The sequence below is a fragment of the Polypterus senegalus genome, chromosome 2 (genome assembly GCF_016835505.1).
Source record: "Polypterus senegalus isolate Bchr_013 chromosome 2, ASM1683550v1, whole genome shotgun sequence".
Taxonomy (NCBI): domain Eukaryota; kingdom Metazoa; phylum Chordata; class Cladistia; order Polypteriformes; family Polypteridae; genus Polypterus; species Polypterus senegalus.
In genome coordinates, this window is record NC_053155.1 from 272,579,282 (window position 1) to 272,592,379 (window position 13,098).

At 38.5% G+C, this 13,098-nt stretch overlaps 1 protein-coding gene across 1 annotated transcript in view; it reads left to right on the forward strand.

The window, feature by feature from the left end:
* phex (phosphate regulating endopeptidase homolog, X-linked) overlaps window positions 1–13,098 on the forward strand; it is a 265,482-nt gene that overhangs the window by 100,211 nt on the left and 152,173 nt on the right. The window contains exon 8 of the mRNA XM_039745579.1: window positions 10,919–11,002. Within this exon, the coding sequence (XP_039601513.1) occupies window positions 10,919–11,002 (84 nt within the window). The remainder of the gene's footprint in view (window positions 1–10,918; window positions 11,003–13,098) is intronic.

Consider the following 13,098-nt stretch of genomic DNA (forward strand, 5'->3'; position numbering starts at 1 on the left):
ATCCATCCATCCATCCATCCATTATCCAACCCGCTATATCCTAACCACAGGGTCACAGGGGTGCCTGCTGGAGCCAATCCTAGCCAACACAGGGCGCAGGGTAGGAAACAAACCCCAGGCAGGGCACCAGCCCACCGCAGTGCTGTTTCATTATATCACATATAATGCTATTTCACAATTTTCTTTTTTTCCATAATATTTCCATACTCAAATAAAAAAGACGGACTATTCCCTTCCAAATTCCTGTTCTATTCATCATGAAAGTGGCCTCATAAAAATGTCAGACTTTAATAATAACTAATCGCTCTGCAACAGTAAGTGCAGATAACCTTGTTGCCTTGGTGTGATTTAAGTGCGATCTGAAGTTCTCTTCCATTTAAAGACATAACTGATGCCTCACACTTGCAGCAGAGATCATTTTAAAGCAGCGTTCACATGATGTGGAGGGCTGCAGAGGCTGCATGTTTTTGTTCCTAGCCAATTGCTTAATTAAGAGACAATCCTTGATAATAAGAGAACTTGCTTGATTTTATGGCTTGTTAGTTCTTTCATTCTGCCATGTCAGGTCATTCTTATATTGTACATTTTTCCTGTTTGACTATATAAACTAAATGGTTTCTGGCACTTGCAGATTATAAATGCTCAGTCTTTCATTTATTTTCTCTTCCATTTCTTTTCAAGTCTATATATATACTGCATTTATAATGCAAAGACTGACTGGCTCACTCACTCACTCACTCATAAACAAAAAACACTATTTCTCATTTTGCTAAAAAGCTGAAATTTGGCAGGCTGGTACATCAAGATCAGTAGGCATCTGCTAAGAAGAGACATTTTGAAATTGAAATAGTTAGGGGTATGCCTCCCATCCAAATAAAAATACTAAATACCCCAAAATCTTAAAAATGTTTTGACTGATTTGATTGAAATTTGGTGATGTTATAGAAAGAAGAAAATTAGCTGACCCATGTGGTTTTATTTGCAGATAATTTTTTAATTTGTCCATATTTATTAATACTATTCTGCCATACATGGTCTGTGCTGTACCGAGGCAAGGGAAGAATGCAGCAAAATTCATTGACACGCCATGCGAACAGTACCACTAACCGATTGTGTGTATGGACGACTGAAAAAGGGGTGGTGTCCTAGACAGGAAAAGAGAGACATAATCATGTTTGGCATGTACAGTGAAGTGTGAAATAGAAAGAGAAAGTTCAGCAGAGCTCAAGGAAGGTACACATCTCAATCATTAGCAAGTGTGCTATGAAACTCCAGTCAGGGTGCCAGGTGTTGTAGCTGTGAACATAGGTGTTGCGCCACTGGAAGCAAAACGGGCAGGAGAAAGAAGCAGAAGAGGAAGTGGTGTCCTCGGGTCTAAGATAAACCTGAACCAACTCCATCAGTTTAAACTTAATGAGTCCCTCAAGATCTACTCTATTGTAATATACATTCACATCTACAAACAATGACAGGGGAACTCCCACTCCCGAAATTGAGATACAATTGGTTACATTTCTTTTGTTTTTCCTATTGGAGCACAGGCTGGTGAACTGATGAGCTCATGATCACAGTGTCAGTAGCATGATTTGAACCTACAGCCTTAGGATTAGACGTTTTTGGTCCAAAGCCTTAACTACTACACACTGCCTGCCAGTAATACTAGTTCTTGATAAAAAAAAAACTACAAATATTCCGAATACTGATTAGCACTTAATTAGTTACGTAGTACTTCTGACCGCAGTATAATTGATGTCCATTCTCTTATGAAATATCCCAGGCAAAGCTGGGTAACACAGCTAATATAGACTGGAATTATGGTCAAAGCCAGAAAGGGTACATATAACCAGATCCAATAAAACAGAAACAGTTGTCATAACCTGTAACTCATCAAACTAACAATACAAAAGACATTACTGGTAAACGTTTTTTTTTTTTTTGTTAATCCAAATTTCGAACAACCAGCAAGTGTAAGACCCTAATCTTTATGATATCATGGTATTGATGTCATATGTTGTATGTTTCTGGCCTAGCAGCAACCTCATCAACAAATGCATCTCAGAATGGTGGCCCAAACACAAAACAAAATAGCACAGCAGGAATAACATGTATCATATTTAAATTGGAAAAAAATGCCTGATCTTGATCTTTTCATGTTAGACCCTTTGCAAATGACTTTTGATCTTAGTTTTGATTAGCATTTATATTCTGGAGATTGACCGTTTGTCTTCCCAGTTTCTGACATGTACACGTTTACCTTGTTAAACTGACTATTTTTCACTTTCAGGTGTTTTTTTCATGAAGATTTCACTGCTAGTTTCCATCTTGGGCATTTTAATGATGAACACACCCAGGTATAAAGAGGGCCAGGTAGTGTGGTAGGCTGCTGGTTCCTTTGGCATTTGGTTTGCACTGTTGATTGGCAGCTAGTTAAGAAAACTGCAACTGCTTAAAGCTAAAAGAAGTAACTGAGGGCTGGAAATCATAACAATTGTATTTACTAAAATGAAGACTGTTTCTGGATCAATAATTGCTTCAGCAGGAATAATTGGTTTCTAATTATAAAATTGAGATGGAACAAATACCTGCAGCCACAGAAGCCTCCAGGACTGAATATGAGTGTCATTGTTTATTTAGGGCTCTGTCTCTAATCTCTGTTTTTTGGTTAATTTTCTTTTCTTTTTTTTTTTTTTTGAGGATTTTCTGTTCTTTTTCTATGATGCTGTTTTTATTAAGTCTTGCTATTAGTTACTTACATATTTTGTGCTTTTAGGTTTGTACATCTTGACATCTCTATATGTTGAGTTTAAGGGCAGAACCTTCACTTTACAACTGTGGGATTCTGATGTCCTTCATAAGGCCTAAGATGCCTCAGCACTATAGTTGAAGTATTTACTGACTCGTATTCTTCAGTTTCTTTGTGTTTTTTGGTTTTGCATACTTGGTTTTCAATTTCTGGTTATTGGACTACTGTTCATTAGTTATTTGGTTTTGGTGCTTTTGTGAGTTGCCTCTTTTGAGGCAACCTTATATTTTTACTTTTTTAAAATCTTTTTTATAAGAAATTATTTTACAGATAATTGCGTTTCTTAATTTTTGAGCCAGGGGTTTTAGTCTCCCTCTCCCTTTGTAATATTTTTGGGTTTTCAGGTCTCCAAGTCTCCTTTGTGGTTTTCAGGCCCAGTCTTACTTTGTACTGTAAGGCCTATTTGCAGTTTAAGGCCTACAGGATTTAGGCTTCTTCTTGAATTTCATGGGCATGAACTTCGTAACATTAAGTACTCCTGTGATGAGAAAGTACTCGGGGAAGTAGGCGGAGTTAGTTGCAGTTTCCAAAGTCTTTATCCAGGTCTGTTTCTCCATTGCTAAAAGAAAAGCAGACAGATGTTATGAACTCAACAATAAAAAGTTCCAAAAACACTTCCAGAAATACCCACTAAGGGGGATTTACTGTCAAACCCCTACTAGATATAAGGGCAAATGCAACATATTTATAAAATAAAAGATTGATTCTTCAAATATTCTCTTCAGTAACAAAGAAATTCCATAAAACACAAAATCAAAAGGATTTACCCCAAATAATTAGGCAATGCAAACAAGTGCCAAAACAGTAATCCAGAGATATCAAAAAAAGCACAATCACAGCAAAAAAATGCAAGTAAACTCATTGACATCCTAGCACATTTGAATACACTACAAGGAACTGTGGGAAACCCCCACCTATATAGGAATGAGGGCAGTCCCTGGTGGTGATGGGCAGCTGGTCTCGCCTCTTGGGAAAGCACCCACAAAACACAAAGAAAATAACAAAGACTTAGAGACAACATCGCAAAAAGGAATAACGCAAATAATTAACAAAAGTAACATTAACATACAGTGGTGTGAAAAACTATTTGCCCCCTTCCTGATTTCTTATTCTTTTGCATGTTTGTCACACAAAATGTTTCTGATCATCAAACACATTTAACCATTAGTCAAATATAACACAAGTAAACACAAAATGCAGTTTTTAAATGATGGTTTTTATTATTTAGAGAGAAAAAAAATACAAATCTACATGGCCCTGTGTGAAAAAGTAATTGCCCCCTTGTTAAAAAATAACCTAACTGTGGTGTATCACACCTGAGTTCAATTTCCATAGCCACCCCCAGGCCTGATTACTGCCACGCCTGTTTCAATCAAGAAATCACTTAAATAGGAGCTGCCTGACACAGAGAAGTAGACCAAAAGCACCTCAAAAGCTAGACATCATGCCAAGATCCAAAGAAATTCAGGAACAAATGAGAACAGAAGTAATTGAGATCTATCAGTCTGGTAAAGGTTATAAAGCCATTTCTAAAGCTTTGGGACTCCAGCGAACCACAGTGAGAGCCATTATCCACAAATGGCAAAAACATGGAACAGTGATGAACCTTCCCAGGAGTGGCCGGCCGACCAAAATTACCCCAAGAGCGCAGAGACGACTCATCCGAGAGGTCACAAAAGACCCCAGGACAACGTCTAAAGAACTGCAGGCCTCACTTGCCTCAATTAAGGTCAGTGTTCACGACTCCACCATAAGAAAGAGACTGGGCAAAAACGGCCTGCATGGCAGATTTACAAGACGCAAACCACTGTTAAGCAAAAAAGAACAATGGGGTTCTTCTCAATTTTGCTAAGAAACATCTCAATGATTGCCAAGATTTTTGGGAAAATACCTTGTGGACTGATGAGACAAAAGTTGAACTTTTTGGAAGGCAAATGTCCCGTTACATCTGGCGTAAAAGGAACACAGCATTTCAGAAAAGAACATCATACCAACAGTAAAATATGGTGGTGGTAGTGTAATGGTCTGGGGTTGTTTTGCTGCTTCAGGACCTGGAAGGCTTGCTGTGATAGATGGAACCATGAATTCTACTGTCTACCAAAAATCCTGAAGGAGAATGTCCGGCCATTTGTTCGTCAACTCAAGCTGAAACGATCTTGGGTGCTGCAACAGGACAATGACCCAAAATACACCAGCAAATCCACCTCTGAATGGCTGAAGAAAAACAAAATGAAGACTTTGGAGTGGCCTAGTCAAAGTCCTAACCTGAATCCAATTGAGATGCTATGGCATGACCTTAAAAAGGCGGTTCATGCTAGAAAACCCTCAAATAAAGCTGAATTACAACAATTCTGCAAAGATGAGTGGGCCAAAATTCCTCCAGAGCGCTGTAAATGACTCATTGCAAGTTATCACAAACGCTTGATTGCAGTTATTGCTGCTAAGGGTGGCCCAACCAGTTATTAGGTTCAGGGGGCAATTACTTTTCACACAGGGCCATGTAGGTTTGGATTTTTTTTTCTCCCTAAATCATAAAAACCATCATTTAAAAACTGCATTTTGTGTTTACTTGTGTTATATTTGACTAATGGTTAAATGTGTTTGATGATCAGAAACATTTTGTGTGACAAACATGCAAAAGAATAAGAAATCAGGAAGGGGGCAAATAGTTTTTCACACCACTGTAGATAATGAACTCAAAAATGAACAAAAAGGACATGAAACAAGGATTTGAACCCCAGCCAGGGGAGGAGCCCTTGCTGAAAACGTAATACAAGTCACTGTCATTTTTCAAAACCGTTACCTCGCTTATATTTGGCCTGTCCCTGTCCACTTAATCAGATACTCATGATGTTGACACCTACCTTACATCTTACACCTAAAGGGAAAAGGTTCATTTTTTCTTTTAAATAGTTTGGTGTAATTAAACCAGAAATACAGTCATCGCTGAAATTATGGGCACCCCTGAAATTTTCCCAGAAAATGCACCATTTCTCCCAGAAAATTGTTGCAATTACAAATGTTTTGGTATACACATGTTTATTTCCTTTATGTGCATTGGAACAACACAAAAAAACAGAGAAAAAAAGCCAAATCTGACATGTCACACAAAACTCCAAAAATGGGTCGGACAAAATTATTGGCACCTTTTCAAAATTGTGGGTAAATCGTTTTATTTCAAGCATATGATGCTCGTTTGAACTCACCTGTGACAAGAAAAAGGTGCTGGCAATATAGCAATCACACCTGAAGCCAGTTAAAATGGAGAAAAGTTGACTCAACCTTTCTGTTGTGTGTCTGAGTGTGCCACACTAAGCATGGAGAACAGAAAGAAGTGCAGAGAATTGTCTGAGGACTTGAGAACAAAAATTGGGGAAAAATATCAACCATCTCAAGGCTACAAGTCCATCTCCAGAGAACTTCATGTTCCTTTGTCCATTGTGCGCAACATAATCAAGAAGTTCACAACACTGCACTGTAGCTAATCTCCCTGGACGTGGACGGAAGAGAAAAATTGATAAAAGACTGCAACGAAGGATAGTCCAAATGGTGGATAAAACAGCCCCAATCAATGATCTTCAAAACATATTCAGGCTGTTCTGCAGACTCAGGGTGCAACAGTGTCAGCTCAAACTATTTGTCGACATCTGAACAAAATGAAACGCTATGGAAGGAGAGCCAGGAGGACCCCACTGCTGGCACAGAAAGATAAAAAAGCCAGACTGGAGTTTGCTAAAATGTACTTGAGGAAGCCAAAATCTTTCTGGGCAAATGTCTTGTGGACAGATGAGACCAAGGTAGAGCTTTTTGGTAAAGCTCATCATTCTGCTGTTTACAGAAAACGGAATGAGGCCCACGAAGAAAAGAACACAGTACCTACATGGTGAAGGTTCTAAGATGTTTTGGGGATGTTTTGCTGCCTCTGGCACTGGATGCCTTGACTGTGTGCAAGGCATCATGAAATCTGAAGACTACCAAAAGATATTGGGGCATAATGTAGGGCCCAGTGTCAGAAGGCTGGGTCTGCGTCAGAGGTCATGGGTGTTCCAGCAGGACAATGACCCCAAACATACCTCTAAAAGCACCCAGAAATGGTTGAAGACAAAGCGCTGGAGAGTTCTGAAGTGGCCAGCAATGAGTCTGAATCTAAATCCGATTGAACATTTATGGAGAAATCTCAAAATTACTGTTGGGAGAAGGTGCCCTTCAAATCTGAGAGACCTTGAGCAGTTTGCAAAAGAAGTGAGAGCGGAAATTCCAGTTGAGAGGTGTAACAAGCTTGTTGATGGTTATAGGAAGCGCTTGATTTCAGTTATTTTTTCCAAAGTTCGTGCAACCTAATATTAAGTTGAGGGTGCCAATAATTTTGTCCAGCCCTGTTTTTCAGTTTTGTGTGAAATGATGTCAGATTTGGCATTTTTTCTCTTTTTTTGTATTGTCCAATGCACATAAAGGAAATAAACATGTGTATACCAAAAAATTTGTAATTGTAACAATTTTCAGTGAGAAATGGTGCATTTTCTGGGAAAATTCCAGGAGTGCTGATAATTTCGGCCATGACTGTATAAGAAGCAGACAATGAGTAGTGATCAGTGCGTACAGTATGTGTGTTTACCCTTTCTTTCTTGCACACACACTGCCATGAAGAGTGGCTATGACAACAGCCTAATAAGTACATTCAGGAACGGCTAATGTAGCTCTGCAGAATAGCTAGGAAAAAAAGTATATAGTTCACACAGAAGTGCGTTCTGAATTGTTAACTAGGCATAAAATGTCTATTACTTTTATTAGTGTTATTATCCTCACAACACTAAATAGGATAAAACTGTTATAAGGTAAAGCACAAGAAACCTACAAATGCACCCATCCATCCATTATCCAACCCACTATATCCAAACTACAGGGCCACGGGAGTCTGCTGGAGCCAATCTCAGCCAACAAAGGGCGCAAGGCAGGAAACAAACCCCGGGCAGGGCGCCAGCCCACTGCAAGTCACGCACACACACACACCGAGCACACGCTAGGGATAATTTAGGATCACCGATGCATCTAACCTGCATGTCTTTGGACTGTGGGAGGAAACCGGAATACCCAGAGAAAACCCATGCAGACACGGGGAGAACAACAAATGCATATAATGTAAATCCTGAATAAAAACAAGCTTGACAGTTGATTGGGTCAGTACTGGTGTGGAGCCAGTAAGAGACCAGAGGTTTAAAAAGCCTAAATTGTCCTGAGAGGTTTTTTGAATAGTTGACACAACAATAAACTTGGAAAAGCTCAAGACAGTTACTTAAAATATACAATATAGTATTTCGGAGCAAAAACAAAGAAACACTGTCAATTTTAAACCTGTCTGGCAAGAGAAAGGGCAGTCAGTGCACAAGCTGAAACAGAATAAAGAGTTCTTGTAGGGTCATATAAAGAGACTGGAGAACAGACTGAGATACATAATCAGGTGAGAGTTTTTAACTTGGATCTTACCTGCAACTGAGAGTTGGTGGCAAGAATAAATCATTTTGTGGATGAAGTAAAATACATAGAACACCAGTTAGGTAGCAGCATTCTGAATTGCATGGACAACACAGATGACAGTTGCTGTAAGCCCTGCAAAGAAAGAGTTGTAGGAGTCCAACTAAAAGAAAACAGAAACTCAAACAATCCATTGAGTGGCAAATGGAGTAAGGACGAGTTGAACTTTGTGAATGTTGTGAAGAAATAAAGATAACAGATAGATAGATAGATAGATAGATAGATAGATAGATAGATAGATAGATAGATAGATAGATAGATACTTTATTAATCCCAAGGGGAAATTCATATAATCCAGCAGCATCATACTGATACGAAAAAAAAAACCCAATATTAAAATCTGTCACTTAAGCTACTCCTCTGCCTGCTGATGACACTGTTAAGTGGATGCAGTGGATTCTCCATGATTGACAGGAGTTTGCTTAGATCCTGTCACTCTGCCACAGATGTTAAACTGTCCAGCTTTATTCCTACAATAGAGCCTGCCTTCTTAACAAGTTTGTCCAGGCGTGAGACGTCCTTCTTCTTTATGCTGCCTCGCCAGCACACCACTGCGTATAACAGGGCACTCGCCACAACCGTGTGGTAGAACATCTGCAGCATCTTATTGCAGATGTTGAAGGACGCCAACCTTCTAAGAAAGTATACTCAGCTCTGACGTTTCTTACATAGAGCATCAGTATTGGCAGTCCAGTCCAATTTGTCACCCAGCTGCACTCCCAGATATTTATAGGTCTGCACCCTCTGCACACAGTCTCCACTGATGATCATGGGGTCTATAAAGGGCCTGGGCCTCCTAAAATGCACCACCAGTTCCTTGATCTTGCTGGTGTTCAGGTGTAAGTTTTTTGAGTCACACAATTTAACAAAGTCTTTGATTAGCTTCCTGTACTCCTCCTCCTGCCCACTCCTGATGCAGCTCACAATAGCAGTGTCATCAGCGAACTTTTGCACGAGGTCAATGGAAAAAAGTGTTTTTTCCAAGCTTTTGACAGTAGTGGTGAGTGGGAGACACTAAGAATGAAAACTTACATTTTTTAAAAATAACATGTTGAGTACTTTAACATCAGAGTGTGTGGTGTGACAAAGACAGTTTGCAGTTCCTCAATTAGCTTCTTTATTAAAAACATGCCAAATACCAATGTCATCTGCAGCAAAGAAAGCCTAAGAGGCAGAGTTCCAAAGAAAACAATATCTGAAAGTGACAAATATAACGAAAAGTTTAAAATGGACAAAAGAACACAGATATTAGACAGAAGATGAGAGCAAAAGTATTGTATGCTCAGCATCCTGGAATCATCTTCTTTCAGTTGCAAATGACACAGGTATTTTGGTGTGCACACTCCCATGTTCTTGTCCTCTTATGCAGTTGAACATCTGGACCTTCCCCTTCTTTTTCTGCCCTGGTTAGATCCAATTTGCCCTTTTCTTTTAGGATCCTGGGACTTGTTTGTGAATTATTGACAAGTTATTTTCTGGCTATAGTACTGAGCTGTTACAGGTGTTTGCGACACTGAGGAATCTGATGAAATTTTTTGCTTATAGTTCAGCTGTGCCAAAATGCCAGGTTTTGCCCAGTAAGGGGTGTGGCTTCAGTTTGTGATCCTGTCTATCGTCAGGTTAAAAGGATCTTCGTTATCCAACTACTCAGATCCCAAAACCCTTCTCTAGCTGTAGTTTTGTTAGTGTTTGATTACTTACAGATTTTTACTTTTTTTGTTTTCCTGGTTTTTTGTTTTCCTTGCTTCATTTACAGTATACTTTTTCCTTATTTTCTTTTGCCCTCTGGACAAAATATCTTCTCTCAACACAGTAAGACACACCTTTGTATAAAATTTTAGTTTCATGGCAGTCTTTCACATGGAATAACCTTAATTCTGTAAAATAACAATAAACAGACAAAGCGATTTCATTTTGGCCATATTTGAACCCAGAACTGAAACTTCAGGAGTACCAGGACTTTGCAACCTAAATGAACAGACCGACAGGTTTCAGTGATGCTAATGCAAATTTAAAGATTTTACCAATTATCAATTCACTTAAAAAAATTACCAATTAAAGATGAGCTAAGGGAGCTGACCACTAGGACATTAAAATAATGGCTGCTGGAAGCAACTTTCTTCTGGGGTTTTTCTTCCAGTCTAGAGATGAACATATTGAGATATTATTAAAATCATGTAAAACCAATACTATTTAATATTTATTGACAGTTATTTTTAGACAGTAACTTACTGATGAATTGAAATTTAAACTAAAAAGTTCTATTATGAAGCTCGGAAGAAATACCTATGAGATTATAATATCCTACTGGAAACCTATCAAAATTTAATAAGCTATTTTGTATCTTAAAAGCCAACACAGCAAGCACTTTCTGTACCTCAAACTTTTTAGCTTGAAAGTTTAGTACTACACAAAGCTGTTTTTTTTTTAAAACTGGAAATATTCTCTTTGCCATTCTCTATTCATATTTGAGATAAGAAAAATGCAGTTATATATTTCTAGATTAATCACATTTTAATGTAAAAATGTACTGTGAGTCATTTATGCCAATTGGTAAAAGTGCAATTACTTCTCTTTTAACAGATTTTAATTCCCTATGAAAACCGGACCAGTGAAGCAATGTACAATAGATACAGTTTGTCTCGGTTGCAAAAATCAGTGCCACAGGTAAGTAAATAATATTTGCTCAGTAATTTTTTTCTTTTCATTATCAAATATGAGAAGTTGCTGGAGAAAGTATTCTTCACAAGATAAATGTCAATGAGAAGACATATTTTATGCTTTACTCCACTGGAGGAAAGAAGGGAAAGTCATGAACTATCACGGATGTGTGGAAAGTAGTAGTGTAATTATGATGATAACAGGCCACTCAGCTCAACAAGCTCACTAGTCCTATTCTTCCAGATCTAATGTACCATCTGAAAGTCCATAAAGTTCTAATGTCCATTTCAACTTTTTTGTAATTTATTCCATGTGTCTTTGGTCCTTTGTATGCTTTGTATGAAAACAAAACTTCCTAAAAAATTTTTCAAAGCAAGATTCTTACCATGTGTCTTTGTTTTGGGTGAAGAATGTATTTTAAAGCAATAGCTGGCATCCACTGTACTAATTCCATTCATAACTTCATGACATCTCCAAATCTTTGCTTTAACTGAAAAGGTTCAACGCCCTCAGTTTCTCCTCATTGTCCATACCGCTTAGTTCTGGAATAAGCCTAGTCACTTTCCTCTGAACTTTCTCTAGTGCTGCTATGTGTTTTTTGTAATGTCAGAAGCTCAGTTTATAACTTGAGCTGAAGGAATTCTCCTTTGGATTGAATGGTTAAGACAGTTTTTGTCTGAACTCTGTGCAGGGTGAAGGCCTGAGTATGCACCTAGGGAGCCTAGTGGAGATTAGTGGCAGGAGAACCATCTGTGTGAAGAAAATCAAAGGCAGAACACTGCATTATAATAGTCGAGATCAGGACTGCAAAAGTAAATTCTTGGCGAGTGTGGTTTATGTCAAAGTCTGATCTGACTTCTGGTGTATTTTGGTACTGTGGAAGGAAATTGGAGCACCCAGAGGAAGCCCACTGGTTCCTGGGGAAAATAGACACAAGATAAAGGACCATGTGTAGCCATGTTTAGGCTTTACTCCACTTATGGAAAGAGGAAGATGCCAAAAACTTAAACAAGGTGAGGAAAGTGGTAGTGTAGAATGTTAGAAAGTGAGAAGAGGTCACTCAGCCCAACAAGTTCACCACTCCTATTCACTCAGATTCTCCAAAATAACATCAGGTAGAGATCTGAAGGCCTCGACTAACTAACAACTCCAAACATCTGAGTTCGCTTCCAGGCCTGATTTACCAATTATATAGATTTGGAAGTTCTTCTTTGACTGTGTTGGTGTTCTACAGTTTCTCAAGTTTTTCCCACACTTTAGGTTAGATGATTTATTATGAGTAAGCAGATTTCTGCTTGAGTATGCCCTATGATGGGCTGGCATTCCATCCAGGACTGATTCCTGCATTGAGTGCTGTGACTCTGTAATTGACAAACTGATTTCATAAAATGAAAGACTGATTAATGATCATTATCCTAAGGTTTATACTTTTAGTGCAGAAACAGAAAAACAAGCAGACTTACTCTTATTATCAGTAAGTATAATAAGAGTGTAAGATTAGAATGAGGTTAAGTATTGCAGGATTATAATTACTTTTGTAAAATGTACTGCATGAAATACAGTCTGTTGGAACAAAATAGGAGTACACTAACATAGTGACGAATGAAAACTGCTAGCATTAATAACACCTTTTTTGTAAAATAATAAAACGGCTAACATATATTCTCACCAGTTACTGCAAGGGATGAAAATGGCAACAAGGTACTATGGGAGGGCACCCTCTGCTAGGGAACTTAAGTACAACATTTTTCAGACATAGCCTAAAACACACACAAGCACACATAGCTAGCACTACATTTCAATGTTCCTGCCATCCCCAGTCATATCTTTCAGTAGTAGCTTACATAAACCTCAGAGTGACCTCATAGATGTCACCTTCTCATTAGGCACACCCTTGTATAGGTCAGCACCCTGGATGGCATTTAGTGGGCTGACTTTTTTCCTCTTTTATCTCTCTGTTTGGCTTCTGCCCTGCCTTCCCTAAAATTACTTTTAAGAGACAGTCCACCCACCGGTCTCTTTCCTTGACCACAGTTACTCCTGACTGCCAACATGCCTTAGCATATACCAATTAACAAACCAATTATGATCATTTTAAACAG